The 18185-nt window shown below is 34.4% G+C and overlaps 1 protein-coding gene across 1 annotated transcript; it reads right to left on the reverse strand.

The window, feature by feature from the left end:
* Window positions 1-3272: 3272 nt before the first annotated feature.
* LOC126820579 (E2F-associated phosphoprotein) lies at window positions 3273-7514 on the reverse strand. The gene is made up of 5 exons (XM_050548627.2): window positions 7345-7514; window positions 6664-6845; window positions 5823-5945; window positions 4889-5120; window positions 3273-3641 (listed from the first exon to the last, which is right to left on the reverse strand). The coding sequence occupies exons 1-5, from the start codon at window positions 7413-7415 to the stop codon at window positions 3362-3364; spliced, it is 888 nt and encodes a 295-aa protein (XP_050404584.1). The 5' UTR covers window positions 7416-7514; the 3' UTR covers window positions 3273-3361.
* Between the last annotated feature and the right edge of the window lie 10671 nt (window positions 7515-18185).

The raw sequence follows: 18185 nt of genomic DNA on the forward strand, positions 1-18185 counted from the left end.
ACTGTTCTGCTCCAAACTGGGCTAATGAAGACGGGCATACACCGCATACAGTGTGCTATGAGGGAAATTTTGCCCGGACAGCGGCACTACAGCCTACTCTTATATTAAATTCAAACTGTCAAGGGATCATTTATGTGCACCATTCATTTATCCTGTAACTACATAAGCTTAGTCAATAGGTTTGATCTGACATTTCAGCTGTCAGAATGCTTAAAATTACAGAGCCTTCACACTTACTGAACAACTATCAATGCTATTATTATCAATTCAATAGGGCCTGGACAGGAATCATACACACAGCTTAGTACGTAATTATTTAGCACATTGTCATACACTTTGCAAGAAGGAAGCGAAACAGGAGAATAGTAATTCAATGATTGTGACACTTTCCTTCCGTGTAAAGTAGGTCTAACTAATTACATTAAAAAATGTTTGAACTATTGGGTAATTCTGTCATTTCTGATATCTGTCTATTCCATAATCTTCAGCCAATTGCCTAACAAACTCAGTAACTGCCCAAAGTCAGTAACTGCCTGAATGAACTGTGCTATTTTAGTAATAGTACTCTTATTTTATTAATAAATGAAATGAAATGAAATGGGGTTTTACGTCCTACTGTTCTGCTCCGAATTGGGCTAATGAAGACAGGCATATGCCATACAGTGTGCTATGAGGGAAATTTTGCCCGGACAGCGGCACTACAGCCTATAGGCCTACTCTTATATCGAATTCCAAAAAGGGAACTTTTACATGCACGCCAATGTGTACACAGGACCTTGTTTTTTTGTACCATCCGATCGACTAGACAGCTGTCCTTGTCAGGCCCTCCGCAATGACAAAGGGGGACCTCGCTGGAAATCTGGATTAACTTTAAATTCTCGGCCAATGAAATTGCAAGGATCGAACACCAGATCGACCTCTCCGATCCAGCATGTATACCCACTTAGCTATTTTATTAATAAGGTACCACTCCAAAAAATGGAATGCTACACAGCATTTTATATATTCTTTTTGACATCATTAAAAACACATGTTATTCAAGTATTTATAAGTGGTGAATCATTGACATCCTTTATATTAGCCTATCATGATTATAAAATAACCTTTTCACAGTCACGGCTACTTTCTTCTTGGTCTCAGACAGTGCAACTTGAGTACGTCGGAAAAAGTTCCACAGAGAACCTCTTTCAGTTCTCTACCTCTTATTTTCATGGAACAAACACTTACAATTAATAAATCACGTCCGATTTACCTGTTTGTTGTTTATAATTATAATGTGTTTTATGCTCAATCGCAAACAAAATTCGTCTACTATCACAAGGGGGATAACTCTATTTAACGATCCATTCGGAGCACACGGTTTATTTTTGATCGCTATGCATTTTCAATTTAAAGGTGATCGTCAATCTGTTTCTATTGTCTAACAAAAGGTTGACAGTTAATCGGATCCACATTTATCAAAATTCTAAGTGCCCCCGTTCAAAAGCTACCCTTCATTAAAGAATGCATTAATGATGTCACCAGAGAGAGACAGATAGAGAGAGAGAGAAATGGGGTTTAAACGTCCACTCGACATAGCCTAAACTAGATCATTTTGGGACTAACACATGGTTCAATTTTATTCCAATAATTTGCTTGCGCATAGGGGGTTTTAGCAGGGGTTTTAGCAGTGGGATGAACAAGGAGGGAATCAAAAACCATGCCAGCTGACTCAATGACAGACCTTATGATACAGCGCGCATGTGCTAACCATTCAGCCATCCACTCCCCCTTCGCCATCCAATTGATGTAACCAAAACTACCAGATAGTTCTAATAGTTGTGATAGTTATGCCCACCAGTTATGTCCAAACGTGGCAAAAACGTATTAAAATTTGGGCCATTATTTTGCCAAGTTGAAACGTGGTAAAAACAAAATGCCACGTTTGTCTGGAGTTCCAAAACATATTTTTTTTTTAAATTGCCATGTTTTTCGAACGAGGTATTTTGTCCAGAACAAGGCTGATCACATGGTTGGATACACGATTTTTCAAAAGGGTTGGGCGTGGGGTTCAGCCAAACCAAATATACTGTTCCTGTTTTTATATAATAAACAACGGGTTTAAGATGAAAACGTATCATGTATATTGATTCAGTTGCTCGGTCCAAAGGTAGAAGATTTTAATGGCTTTTAACACAAAATTAAGCAGTTTTATTCTCCAAAATATAGTCTAGATCGACCCTTTATATAAGAATCCAGACATAGGCCGGTCACCTGAAGGATGTAAATGTAAATATCATTTTTAATATAGTTGTTCACATCGCCCCGCTTTGCATGTCTTTATACAAAACTTAAATTGTGTCTATTTCATTTTTCGATGGATTTTAATTTAATTGCTTTTGCAATTTTTATTCATACAACTGAGTGCCAATTACATAAAATTTCATGAGATATATTAAATATAATATCGTTTATTATATAAAAAAAGGAACAGCATATTTGTAATTAATATTTGTATTCAAAGGCCTAAAAACAATTATTGAGTTCTCAACGCTTTGAACTTGGCTGTTTTTCATTACTCACATCTCTTTGTTGGAAATATTGTGTGAACATATGAAACTGCAACAAAGAACTTGGCTGTTTTTCATTTCTCACATCTCTTTGATGGAAATATTGTGTGAACATATGAAACTGCAACAAAGAACTTGGCTGTTTTTCATTTCTCACATCTCTTTGATGGAAATAATGTGTGAACATATGAAACTGCAACAAAGAATGTAACAAACTCTTTTGTGCAACGAATGTCATTTCTAGTCAACTTTGCCTTGTGTTTTTTTCTCTACATAATCGCTTGAAAGTGTCACCAAATAATGTTATGCTGTCCTCGATACGCTCAACGAAACTTTGGTTTGGCTGACCCCAATCCCCCCCCCCCCCCGCCCCACCCCCAACCCTTTTGAAAAATCATGTATCCAACCCTGTGATCAGCCCCGTTCTGGTCAAAATATCTCGTTCCAAAAACATGGCAATTTAAAAAGATACGTTTTGGAACTCCAGACAAACGTGGCATTTTGTTTTTACCAGTTACAATGTGGCAAAATTGTGGCAAAAATTTTATTAGCACGTTTTTGACACGTTTGGACAAAAATGCCGAACGAGGCATTCTGAGGTTTATAGTGTGAAGAAGGGTCTTTATTTTAGAGGAGCTAAGCTGGAACACTGGTGTCACTTCTTATTCTCATTTATTAGAGGAGTTCACATAGACCACAAATTTCATTGTATGTATTAACACATTCTGATTAATTAATATCTTTAATTATGATTATATACACATTTACAATTAATGAGATGATACTGTTCTAGTAGCTAGCTAACACATGTTCTAGTAGCTAGCTAACACATTAAAGAAATAATAAATTTCTTCTACATCAATCACAGCTACAACAGTCTCACATTCAGTACATTTAACAGGATGATAAACATCATTATCTTCAGCTATAGAACATGTCTCTATAGCCAGATCTGGATCTGGTGTTTTCTTTTTTTTCGTTCTTTTTCTTTTCCTTGTATTTTGTTCTTTTGGATATTCTATTGTCTCTGACATATTCACATCACAATTAGAAACAAACATGGCTCGGTACTGGTTAGCATATCTCTCGTGCCTAAAAAGAAAGCAACAGAATTGGATATACATATGTATCGTTAGACAGCAACTGATAGCAAAATATGACAGGGGTTAACAGTAAAGGTGTCCATCGCACTGATGTGACCAAATTTAAACCAAATAGAATTACATTCACCCCAAATTCAATACAAACCAAATAAAGTTTGAAAATTTGGATCCTACGCAAAAGAAAATTCTTAGTCATTCTTAGGTCTGAAATGAAAATTATCAATTCGTTAGATAGTAGAAAATTTTTATCAGTATTTCCAAGAACTTTTCTTCCTGTGGTTAAAAAGAGAACATATAAAGTTTAATGTCAAACTTTATCACATGGCTAAGTGGGTAAGATGCTGGCTCGCTAGCCTGGAGGTCGGGTGTTCATTCCCTGCATTGGCCGAGAAAGTTTTTAGATTTTCCGACGTGGTTTCCCCTTGTCAGTGATGCAGGACGGAGGGCCTGACAAGGACAGCTGTCTAGTCCTTCGGATGAGACGAAAAAACCGAGGTCCCGTGTATATATTGGAATGCACGTAAAAGATCCCCTGGCAGTTGGAATTCGATATAAGAGTAGGCGATAGTGCCACTGCCCAGGCAAAATTTCCCTCATAGCACACTGTATGGCGTATGCCCATCTTCATTAGCCCAGTATAGGAGCAGAACAGTAGGACGTTAAACTCCATTTCATTTCATTTCATTTCAAACTGGCTAAAACTAACCTCGGACATTTAAAGAGCAACTCAGACTTGTACTGTCCTTTTAGGGTCAAGAAAGGTCCTTGGTAAAAATTCAGTTACCGGTAGTTTGCTTTCATCATCACCTGAATACTTTTTAATGCGATCTTCAAACGTTTTATATTTACAAAATAACCAACAAAGTAATTTAATCTGCTTCTAGTTCTTCTTAATGCTAACATTAACAAAACATCTGTTTGAGTTATCCAAAATCGATGAAAATATTACAGGCAATTTTGTCACATGATGAACAGAAACAATCTGTATGAATTTCAAGTCAATCGGATGATAACTTTAGCCCATAGAGATTCCACAATAATTATCTGAGTCAAGCTAGAGCATCCACAAGCAATTGTGTAAGACAAACTAACTGAGTGGCAGTAAGGCAGTGGTGAAAAAACCATGTGACCTCATAGGTTGGCGTATAAAAATTGATATTGATTAACTGAATGAAATGTACAATGATTTAAAATCAATAGTGATAACGAATATATATATATATATATATATATTACCTTTGACAATCTCTGCATAATGTTGTCATACAGGCGGGGCAGTTTAAAATGGCATCTGTTTGTGGTAACTTGTTTTTATTTTTCTCCGTGTTTTTGTTTTTGGGCTGACAATTTTTCCGTTGTTGATCAACCCACTCCTGATCTTCATCATCCATATCTGGATCATATAGTAGATCGTCATTAGATAATACAGGATTCTTCTGTTTCTTCTTCTTTGTAGTAGTCTCGGACTCTGTTGATAAAAAAATATTACATTTCAATACATGTATATGTCAAATTATTATATTATTATGTGTATATTACATTAAAGAACCATTATGTAATATTTAGATAAAGAGCTGGCCATTTTTGCTATAATATTTTAAAATTTCAGTCAAATTGCTTCACTCTCAACCAAGATATTAGGGATTCAATTTTAGGCTAGCCTTGGTCGTCATTACTAATGTTATCTATTTTTGCGTTAAATTATCAATCACAAAATGTATTCAAATCCACTAAATATCGCAGACTAAAGAAGGCCGTAGATTATTCATGTTTAAATATGTGTATTTATTTAAATATTAATAATATTGAGATTAAAGCTGAATATTTTACATATAATTATTACTATAAGTACGGTACTGTAAAAAATGTGGTTTATTTTATCTTTGAATGAACATTAGGGTACATAAAATTTACATTCATTGATCTAATATAAGACCAATTTACCCTGTATTACTCTCATAGTAGCCACCTTAGTGCTCTAGTAATGATTTGTGCACAATTCTAAAGAATATTTTCCTCAACAGAGAGATTTGAATGGATTTAAAAAAACAATTGTTTTATGTAACGACCGGTATTGTTTGTTTCTCACAGAAGAAACAAGTGTTTGACTATGTTGTGTATATTATTCTGTGATATTTGCATATGGTCATGTTATTGTATAAGTGCCTACCATTTTGGTCTTCATCATCTGAATCAAAGTATATGTCATCATAAAATTTTTGAATATCTGACTGTTTACCATCTTGCACTTCATCTTTCTGTTCTGTTTTTTTTTCTTCAGATGGTGATGGATCTAGGAAACAAGTACATTATTTTATACAATATTACTTTAAGAATTATGTATTTGAACATCTTGTTGGTGACTGCTAATTGGCCATTGTCCCACTGGTTGTTCTCCAAGTTGCTTAAGCTTAAGCTTGTAACATTTTGCTGGTTACAAGAGTCTAATCTGTTCTGCGCTCGGTGCTAGCTTTGTATTTGGAATCTTTCTTACTGATGATATTGTGTTGGTCATTCTAGTAATCTAGATCTTAAAGCAAATCTAGGTACTCTACCAACCTCATCAAAAGACGATTCTACATGGAAATGACAATTAAGTTATTTGTAGATTTGTATGGTTTCAAAAATACTTTATTATTCATATCCTCACTGTTAATACCTCAAACATTTTTTTTACTGTAACTGATTATTATTCAGTCTTTGATCGTATTTGAATAAAATTATGCATTCAAAAACCAATTTATGTCTGGGGTCTTGGATTACGCCTTATTTCCGACAATGTTTTTCGTGCTATGTTTCCACACAAGGGTTAAATAGTACACACTTTTAATTGGAAATCAATCACTGGTTTTATTCTAAAAGCGCGACTTTTCAACAAGTATCCTCTTATCGTTATCAAGCACAATTGATAACAATTAGAGGATACTTGTTGAAACGTTGTGCTTTGAGAATAAACCAGTGATAGATATCCCATAAATATTGAGTACTATTTAAATCTAATATCTTGTTACCTGGCGTAGACAAAGATAATCTTCTGGACTCTAACGTTTTTACTGTTTCCTGCAACTCTTTGTTCATTTCTGATTCAAAATCATCTTCACTAGAGGAATTGCTTCTTTTGTTAGTTTTTTTGTATAATTTTCTTTTCTGTTCTGGTGTTCCGTGAAGTATAATATCAATTTCATCTTCAGAGCTAAAAGAACAAGTAGCTATTATGTAAATACAAATTGTACATTGCAAGATTTGCTTATAGCTATGATTGTAGAATTGTAGACCATTAATTAGATCTTGCAAACCCATATTATTCATTAACCCAGTGCAGTGTAGAGATAAAGTTTCAAACACGAGTACCGGTAGGCTACATAATTTAATTCAAATGGGGCTTTTGTAGCAATTGTAACATTGCTTAACACCACTGATCACCCGTCGGCATCTCCATTTCATTGGAAACAGGACGAAATATCCGATTTTGATTTTGACTAATCTGAATTAATTTCAACACAACTCTCACAGTCGAGTTTCTATATAAATCGAGCTAGTTATTACTTTTAATTAAAACTAATTGTATTCCAATTATATCTAACGAAGAAGAAACGTTAACAAAACGAACTTCATTTATGGGCTTTATCTATCACGTTCAATCGTATTTTATTTACAAACAATATACATGAATGAGTGTCAAGAAAGCTAACCTTTCAGCACCAATATCTTCATCACTATAGTCTTCACCAAAGTCTGGATCTAATGTTTTAAATAAATCCATGTTGATGGGATAATAACTTTGTTTCAATAAAGTTAAATTGAGTTAGAAAAAACGTTTGCTTGAGGCTGACATTTTTGTAGGGGAGACAACTCCAACGACTATTAATTAAAGAGACAATCCTTAAAAAAAATATTACGCTAATTTAATTGTTTATCATTCTGGGTGCGTTTTTTTCTCGATATCTTTTTAAAAAATATATACATACATGTATATTAAAATTTAATTGAATAACTCAATTAGTTTATAATTATTAGTTTAGGTCTCTAATTAAACATAATGCTATGACGCAGGGCCTACTGGTAATATAGATTTACTCCCTTTAATTAGTTTAATCATCAGTCGTACCTATTTATAGAATAATTAATCAATTTGTCATACTATTAGCGTTTTTTTAACGAAAATCAAACAGCTATTTATATATGTATGTATGTAAGCATCAATTTATTTATTTATTAATGATGTTGTCATATAAAATAAGATATACCCACTCTATTATTAAGTGTTGACGAACGAAACCACATAAAAACCAAACAGAACTACGAGGGGCTCACCATTATACAAACAAGTCAAGTCAAAAATCACAAAAGTACGACCAAATCCCCAAACAGGAAAAAGGAAAGCATTTCCTACGCAATGTATTATGACCATAGGCGTATTGTATTTCATAATATGCTTGAGTAAAATAAAGAACTTTTATTTAAAAAATCTGAAAAACATATTCTCGGTGGAGTTCTCTCCCATTGATCACAAGGTTTTATAGACCTAGTTTTCGTGGCTGCATTAATAAACCACCCAATATTATAACGATTACGACACATATTACAAAAAAATGGCATTGAGAATGCCAATAACAGTAAAATGCTATCTCGGTCATTTTTTTGAAACATATAGTGAAAGGAACCCCTCTAATCTAATTTTAAAAATAAAATATAATAAAAAGATGGGGAAAAATCAGTAAGTTAGTCCTATCCCATTTTTCATTGTTTATTTTGTCTTATTTCTTCATTTGCTTTTTATACGGCAGTTCCTGATGGTGATAATTATTTTTTAGTCATTAGCACCACCTGATTATCGTTGTCAGATTTTGCCGCCATAAAAATAGAAGGTTAATATTTTTTATAGCCTATTAGTAGTTCTCTACTCCTCAATACATCTTATAAATAGCTTACTGGCGCACGATGGAGTCAAAATGACGCGCCACAGCCATTGCCGTAGATTACAACTTTTAACAGTTTTATATTTAGATTTATCATTTTTTTCTGTCAATTATTTCCTTATTATCCAAAATTCGTATAGCTTTAATATAGTGTAAGTAGAGTAAATTCAATTAACGCTTGATTTATATCAGGAAATTTTAAATTCATGTGTAGTAGCCTACCCGTACAGGACATATTAACAAGTAAAGGATTTATAATTTATTTTCAAAATAGATTGATTTCTAATAAATGAATGAATAAGTATATAGGAAAAAAAATAAAATAATAAAATAAAATAGAATAGAAAATAAAATAAAATAAAATAAAATAAAATAAAATAAAATAAAATAAAATAAAATATTACACATCACGCCAAAAATATTTCTTATTTATTTACAAAACAGGTCGGGTTGTTTTTTGTTTTTGTTTTTTTTTTGTGTGTGTGTGTGTGTGTGTGTGTGTATCTGAACTGAATCAGGCGATTGTTGAAGAATTATTGACATTTTTGTTGTTTCTGTTGCACTCGATGTCACGGTTCAGACGTCTGTCGACAGACGAGCTTTGGGATTGAATGGACATTTCTTCTCACCGCCATCCACTACACCAAGTCAGGAATGATAATATGAAGAGTAGAGATAATGAGTTAACTATATGATAAATGGAAGATTTAAGAAGAAGTGACAAATTATAAGACATGTGTTTATCATGTGTAAGCTATAGGCTCACAACCGTTTACAAAAGGCTAAAACCCAATAAATCAACAAAAAGCAACAAAAGTAGGATATAGAACTAATTTTTGAAAATACCTCTCTTCTAAATCTTTCAAAATTCCAAACAGCTATACATGTATTTTGGATTGTAATCAGTTAAAGAATAATTATTTATAAAGCAGACTTTAACATTCTCATTCCATGCATTCCACTCGAAGAAAACAAGATAGTCCTCTATCTGTCGGTGCATGGCAGAACGGGGTGTTTTTGGCACTTAGAACTGTCTATTTAACTAACTCTTGTGGAATACCCCATTTTAATTTTTATTGCATAACACTAGCGGTGTCACAAGATGAACATTTCTGACAGTTTCTATTAGAACGCCTTTGTTAATCCGCAATTAAGGTGCCTCATTTAGCAGATATTTTGCCCAACATTTCTTTTTATTCAATAAATTAATCATACATTATGCAAGAGCCAAATCTGCCTATGTAGATCTTGCTTTAGGCCTAAAATGTTATCTAAATTATTAATTAGACATTAATTAACTCAACCAGACCATATTCAACTCTCTATATTTAGCGAATTGGAATACAATTTTTGTAAAATAATTAAATTGATTAATGGATAATCGAGACTTTATATTTTTTATCGTACCGATTTTAGTAATGATGATCAAGGCTAGCTAATATCTCGGTTCAGAGTGGAGCAATTTGACTGAAATTTTCAGCATATTCTGGTTACGATATCTTGTTCGTAACTATTATAGCGAGAACACGGTGTTTGTCTTAATTCTAACTTTATTGTTAATTGTTATGCGTAGGGTACTCGTCCTGCACTAGCAGGCACCTAGCTGCAATATTTGTAGCAAGTAAAATAGGTTAAATTGCAAAATTTACAACTCATATCATCACAGTTTGCATGGAAATAAGTAATTATGTTACAAATAGTGAAAATTGTAACACTAAAATCTTAATCATATCTTACCGAACAGTTTTTCTGGATTTTAAAGTTACACGAAATCATGCGATTCTGGTTCGGTGGCCATTTTAAAATAAACAGAAATTTCGCATAGCAGTTGGATTTAATCAAATCATATAATTATACGGTAAGGTTTCACCTTTATTTCATTGGAAATTTGTTTATTATATGTTAAGCCATGTACAGTACAGTTTGGGGTAAGTGTAATTGGAAATTATATAAGGGAGTTATAGGCCAGTTACTCTTTTGTAGTCAAACTTGCTCGAAGGAAGGCCTTAGGACGGTCCACTACTGTGGCTGGAGCAAGACGGAAGACATCAGTAGTGGAACCATATCTAGCAGGCACCAACAATGTTAAGCAGGCTACCGAACTGCTTTTTACTCACAAATAGCACAGGCTTTAAAATACTGGGCCTCCCCACACCTCCTCAGTTTCCAAGAAGAGAATCAAATGTTATTAAGATGGCAAATATAGACACAAGGCCAGCAAAAATATTGTTTGATTTATAGACAACAAAAAGGTTAAAAAGTATTATCTATGTTGTAATTAAGACATTTAGAACAAAAACATATCGGTTAGTTAATCGCTTGACGTCGACGAGAGTGGATAAAAAATCCAAATAATCTAACTGCTCTGACGATAGCTCATACATACACGCAAGAAAATTATTTAGAATAACGTCATAGTACTGGATGGATTAACGAGAACCAGCCTGTTCAAACCGACATATCTCTAGTTTGAGTAGACAATCTCACGTAGTTTGAGGGGACTGGTTTGAAAAAGGCTCGGAGACAATAGAACAGTGACTTCATGTTGGATAAAAGTAATTCCAAGTCTTTTTTCTACCATGTTGTCCCTTTAAAGAGTCACATTACGTTCCTTTGGAACGGGTGTAGTGATTTCTATGGTGAAAGACCCGATTCTTATTCAAATGATCCTAGACCTTAACAGTTGCGTTTCTGCTCGGTTTCCCTTTTTGATTTGGCGTTGTAATTTTTATTTATTTACATATTTTTCTATTTTTTACTTTTAGGTATTAGGTCTACTCACGCCTATCGTTAAGGTTTCAAGTAGTTTATTATTTAACTTAAAAAAGGAGGACACCCAGACAAACTGGATACCGGATAAAACTACGACTCTATGTGCCGATCTTCATCAGGTTGACCTCTATGGATTTGACCCATTATAGTTAAAAAAAATATTTTAAAAAAAGCAATTAAGGAAGTATAATTACAGGCAGAACATACATGTCCAAATTCTTTATAATTACCAAAAAGAATCATTAGAATATTAAAAGTAAGGAAAATAAAATTTCAATATCATTAATTGCATATTATTGCCATTTTCAGAATTCTTTCATCAGAAAGCCTCTGGCGTTTTACAGCGGTTATTATTGGTGCTATTACTTAAGTTCCCATTAATTAGGGCATGTTCGCAATACAATAAATACAGTACATCTCCTTTGACATTTTTTCCTGTGTTTTTTAGAGGAGAATTACAACAATGTAAAAAATCTTCTGATGTGACAAGCAAGAGTTATCGATGTATTCATCAATGGAAATTGGGGGAATTATCAAAAAGGTTCGACTTGGCTACAAGATCGGTTCGGATAGAACTTCGACCTTACACGCCATTCCGTCATTCGTATTCCAGATAGCAGCAAAGCCTTGGCTCAAAGACGTCAAAATTTGACAGATATCATAAAAGACCTTTGTTGACGTCTTTCCCTTTTAAAGTTGGCTGGCGTGACGCGAATACACTAGAAATTGATATTAACACACGGTTAATTGTGTTAGATATGGGAGAACTCATTGACACTCACATGAATAATTCTACTTTTATAAGTGAGAAACGATCAAACTAAGTTAAGAAAACTTTTCTGATTTCGATTTGGGCATAATTTGGCCATTGCATAAATATTCAAAGACAATCTCAAATGATGTTTGATGAGCTATAAAATGATTTTTTGCGTATTCAACGTCTATAACATGTATTCTAGATTATATTTACAAGTTCCTGCGATAATTTTGCGAAGAAGATCGTTAACATGAATAGTTTGAAACGAAAAAGCAAGAGTAGGTCTATGAATAAAAAAATTCCAATAAGAACGAGAGGCCTGTAGGACTTGAATTAATCGAATTCGCATAAACAATTATCATTTTGAATGGAATTATAGTTTTAAACTTCTGAATGCATTCATCTTTAATCAAATCTAAAACACAAGGTTGTCTTGCCTCCACGCCGGAAAATATGACAAATCTACATTTTGTAAAGTCAGCCGATTTTAAAACTGAGTTACAGCTTTATGTACCTTTACCTCGTTTAAACATGCATTATGCAAGAGCCAAATTTGCCTATTTCAGGTCTTTCTTTGAGCCTTAAATGGAATAAAAAATTATTAATTAGACATTTATTAAAGACGCTAAATTTCTTTTCATTTTTGGCAACTAGAATGGACACAAATGGGTCGCAACACATATAATGATGTAATATGAATTAATAAACTGATTTACATTCAACCGTTTCTGGTTTTACTGTAATTTCTAAGCAGTTATGTTCAAATTGAATGGCTGGGGATATGTTTAGCCTCGTTCATCGAGTCGCTTCATATAATTGGCGCTGGAAAGTATTCTGATCGTACACTCCGAATGACTAGACACCTTTCCTTGCCAGACCTACCACCTTGCACCACTGACAATGGGAGATCTCGAGGCACATTGGCGACAAACACCATAATCGAACCATGGACCTCTTGATTAGTGAGTTGGCGCCGTAAACCCTGAGCCACTAAATATAAATACGGAAAGATAATATAACAAAATAAGTTACCGTTTTAACTGTTTAAAGAAGTCGTCTAAGATATAACTTAGTAAATAAAACAGACCAGTGCTGTATGAAACACTACTGAAAACATTTATCCTATTCCCGTGCTGCAGATGTGATAATGATTCGAAGAAATAAAAGTGGCCTGTTTTCAGTGATATTGACAAGTTTCTAGATTGGTACCTTTAATTCAGACAAAACAGGGTTTCTTTCGATCTCTAGACCATCCGTACAACCCTCCACATATCTTATCTATTGGAGATTGCATAACTCTGAATCAGTCAGAAATATATAGGCGTTATTTTCGATTCATCTTTGTCTTTTAATAAACAAAATCTTCTGTAACCCAATCCTGTTTCCTTCGACTAAACCAAAGAAGTAAACTTCGAAAGTATGTTGATGTGAATTCAGCCAAAAGTCTTGTCAATGCCTCCAAAAAACTTCTCGTCCTGACTATTGGAACTGTCTACTTTACAGTCCCCTAGTGACTTCATTAAATCGTCGATAGAAGATTCACAACACAGCCGCACGAATTTTACTATAACCAAACTTCACGATCATATTTCACAAATTTTCAGGGATCTTCTTCATTGGTTAAATGTCTTGGCATGGTACATTATATACACCAGGCCAAGATTTTTTTATCGGGTTACATAACTCTTTTCAGGTAAACTGCAGGCCAATTTTTAGTCTTTGACTTACAAACGTAACCCACTCCATTCAACGAATAATTTCTTTAATTAAAAAGCGCGTCTTGCTAGAAAGCGAGAAGGGTGTCGAATTGTTGGACTATCTTTACATATGTAGAATCTTCTGTATACTATTCATGAACTCACCTGACAAAAGCGAATCATAAATTTGTTTTTTGCGATTCAATATTTAATTATAAGTAGGCGATACAATTAGGCTAACACATATTCGTATGCAGTTATTCTCAAATGTACAATCAATCTAGATGAAAAATCAATCGCCACTAATGTAGTTCTTGTCATTCATTAATGGACTGTTTTTGTTTTTTACATTTTCCATATATTATTTTGATTTGAAATATCATTTTACAGATTCATATTGATGTGCAGATAATAGACGAATACGTTAGTTACGTGATTCCGAGACATTGATGTACATTGATGTACAGACGGACGGATACGTGGATCTAGGCGAATAGGTTAGGTACGTGAATCTCGGACATTGATGTTACACAGGCAAATAGGTTAGGTACGTGAATCTCGGACATTGATGTACAGGCGAATAGGTTAAGTACGTGAATCTCGGACATTGATGTACAGGCGAATAGGTTAAGTAAGTGAATCTCGGACATTGATGTACAGGCGGATAGGTTAAGTACGTGAATCTCGGACACTCATGTACAGACCAATTAGTTAGGTACGGGAATCCGGGACATTGAAGTACAGACAATAGGTTAGGTACGTGAATCTAGGACATTGATGTAAAGAGGAATAGGTTAGGTACGTGAATCTGTCACACTGATGTACAGACGAAAAGGTTAGGTTCGTGAATCAGGGACATGGGTGTATTGACGAATGGGTTAGGACATTGATACGCAGAGGGATAGGTTAGGTACGTGAATCTGGGACATGAATGTACTGACGAATGGTACGGGAATAGGGGATGTTGATGTACAGACGAATGGGTTAGATACGTGGATCCGAGATATAGATGAATAGGTTAGGCACGTGAAGCCGGGGCATTACAAGTGAATAAGGAATAAGTAACACAAACTTCTAGACTCTCATAATGCGGGCGCGTTAAATGAGTGTTATAGTGATATGGGTACGGTACTGTTTCTCCAGATCATTACGAAATGAAATGGGGTTTTGACGTCCTGTTCTGATTAGTACGGGCAGAATATGAAAAGAGCAGCTACTAAATACATCTCAAGATGGTGGTTATCCATAAGATTCAGTGCTGAATTGAGGCATACGCTATTAACAACCTTCAAATCTGAAAATAGCTCACAAAAGTTTATGAGCCATTAATTATCTTAATTGAAAGGCAAAAATATGTTATTATTTTTTTTCTAAGCGACACAAGGGTCAGTTTTGGTACGTTCCTTTGTGCGACATTAGAGCTTCACCTAGTTTAAATCGGGTGTGGATGAGATCCCAAGAAATTATTTTTCAACTTCATAATATATTATTCTGTCTTATTTCAAACCATAGCATCTTGTCCTGCTATAAAGAAGCCTTACTGTTGACAATTAAAAATGATATCGTTTGTAAGCCGGATTAAACGGTTCCCCAAATTAATATTGAAAAATGTTTATTTTATATAAATAATTTTGTCATATGAAACTGAAACTTGTATATGTTTTTGCCAAATAAATCTATTTATCTTCTGACATTTGTGTGAGTGTGACGGACCGTAACTAGAATATACCCCCTTTCCACTGCTGATACAAGGGCCTCTATTACATTTTCAGACAGGGGTCCCATACAAGCTTAATCTGGTCCTACAGGCCTACATTGTCCTAATTCACTGACCTACAATGTTACATGTAAGATATCCATATGGCAAAACATTTTGGTGTTTACCGTTTCGTCAGAAGTGTTTGACTATATCCTGAGCTATTTTGATTGAATATTTGGATGGTTGATAGCCCGGTATATTTCCAACATGTTATGTATGTTTTGCTGATGTAATTTGAGTCCACCGACATCGGTCAGCATCATTTCTACATATTTATAATGCTCGAAGATGTTTCAAAATCAATTCAAGTAAACACCAACATTTTATTGCCCTTGTATACTATTTAAGATGGGTATATTAACCAGTTAAAAATACGGGAGTTTATCACTTATATTGTTGAGGTTTTCACACGCTTGTTCAAAGATAGATTGTTGGTTGTCTCCTTTTTAAAATAATTATAGTCTGTTCTAAATATATTCTGGATGTGATGTTATAATAAATCAATTAAATTTAATGTCATGTCGAAAATCATATACATTTGTCAAAAGATGGTGTACAACTGATTTTAACAAATTGTAGCATGATTTCGATCTATCTAATTATGAACATAAAAGGCGGCGTGAATTTTAAAACCATATCTAACAATTGGTGTAGATTTCATTTACAGACATAACATATCCACAACAACAATATTTGGCGCCAAATCTAAAATTTTGCCGGCAGAAGAGATGGTGAATGGTGTTTTTTGCAGACGTTATTCTCATGTTGTATTGTTAACTAGCGTAACATAAACCCATTGCCGAGAAGACGGATAAATGAACTTAATTTGTAACTAACTCGTCAGAAAGGAACAAAATGCCAAAAAATAATGAGAAACTCTTCCATGCGTAGAAAAATAGAAATACTAGACGAAAATGGAGAAAGGCAAAATATGAGCCGATTTTCTCAGTTCAGGATCAAGCAAAAGCAAACGTGTTATATCAATACGGCGATTTGGTTGTCGTATTGCGCACACCAATAGGCTTAATTTTACCTTTTTATTTATTTTCTCTAACACAACATTAAAGATACATTATGGGAGCTTAGATAAAGAGCTGGCAGTTCTCACTATAATAGTTAAAAACTAGATAATGTTAAGGGAATTGATGAAAATGTCAGTCAAATTGATCCACTCTGAACCGAGATTTTAGCGATTGAATTTTCGACCTAGCCTTGATCATCATTACTAAAGTCGGTACGATAAAAACATAGTCTCGATTATCCATTTCATGATTAAATCATGAATGGAAGTCTAACAGCAAATCGGAACCTAATCCAATAAACATCGCAGGCTAGCGATGACATCGAGAGTTGATTATGGTTTGGATAAGTTAATTAATGTCTAATAATTTAGATAACATTTCAGGCTTAAAGAAAGACCTGAAATAGGCAGATTTAGCTCTTTCATAATGTATGTTTAATATGAGACATGTTTAAGTATAAATGTTGTATTGCTGAGTTACCAAATCACGTCATCGTCAGAATCGTCTTTCCATTTCAACTGACTCTCCAAACACAGAGACGTGTATAAGTGTGTGGACGGCGAGATGGCTGGGGGGCGGGGTATATTCAGATATGCCAGATTACTGACATAATCGGTGAAGATAATGCAGCTTTAGTTTTGGGACGACCCCACTCTTTGGGGAGATCTTGGTAAGTTATTGTTCGTGAATGATGTTCAGATTGGGCTGTACCGGCGCTTTTTGTACAAAGCTAAGAATAGAATTTGAATGTCTCGTTCTTTTCGGAAGGCCTTGTCACTCTCCCCACGTCCTTTTCGATCTCCAGATGGTACCAAACCGATTTATTAAAATTTATCGGACATAAAACGCAGCTTTTGGTTAGGAGTTTTTTCAGTTTTGTGCACAAATTTCTGCATGAAGGAATTAGAATAGTCAAGTAATATTTATATCACATTAATCTACTTTTTATTGTCATTTTATGATGATAAATATTTCTTGTGAAGTGGTTTAAAGATATATTACTTTGAGATCAATACAAGGAGATAAAACGGTCTACAAAAGAGAACCAGATAATTCTAACTAATTCCCCGATTTCCATATAATACACCGGTACAATGGACTAAAAATGGTTTCATGTGAATCGCACGGGGAGAATTTTGTCGTACAGCAACATTTCCGCCGACTAGACACACTTTCCTAGACAACCCCATTGTACCAACCTGGGCATTGTACCAACCTGGGCAAGAGGGAACAATCCCACAGGTTCTTCTGGGCCCTGTCCGGGATACAAACTCGGGACATTCTGGCAGCACGGCTTGTTCCCCAGCCACCGATTATCACTGCCCTTTGGAAAGGGTAAGAGAATTCAAGCCTGTAAAGTGGGATAATAGCACATCCTATTCTATCAACCTGGGCCCTTATTCACAAAAACAGAAACTAAGTTACAACAGAAATTTTAAGAAATACTGCAACTTCATTGGATATATGCAAATTGATTTTACTGGTCAGCCAATCGAATTGCAGTATTTCTTAAAATTTCGATTGTATCTTAGTTTACGTTTTCGTGAATAAGGGCCCAGGTAATTATTTCTTTGAAAATCTATGAGTTAACTGCCACGGTTTCATCA

The sequence above is a fragment of the Patella vulgata genome, chromosome 5 (assembly GCF_932274485.2).
Source record: "Patella vulgata chromosome 5, xgPatVulg1.2, whole genome shotgun sequence".
Classification (NCBI taxonomy): domain Eukaryota; kingdom Metazoa; phylum Mollusca; class Gastropoda; family Patellidae; genus Patella; species Patella vulgata.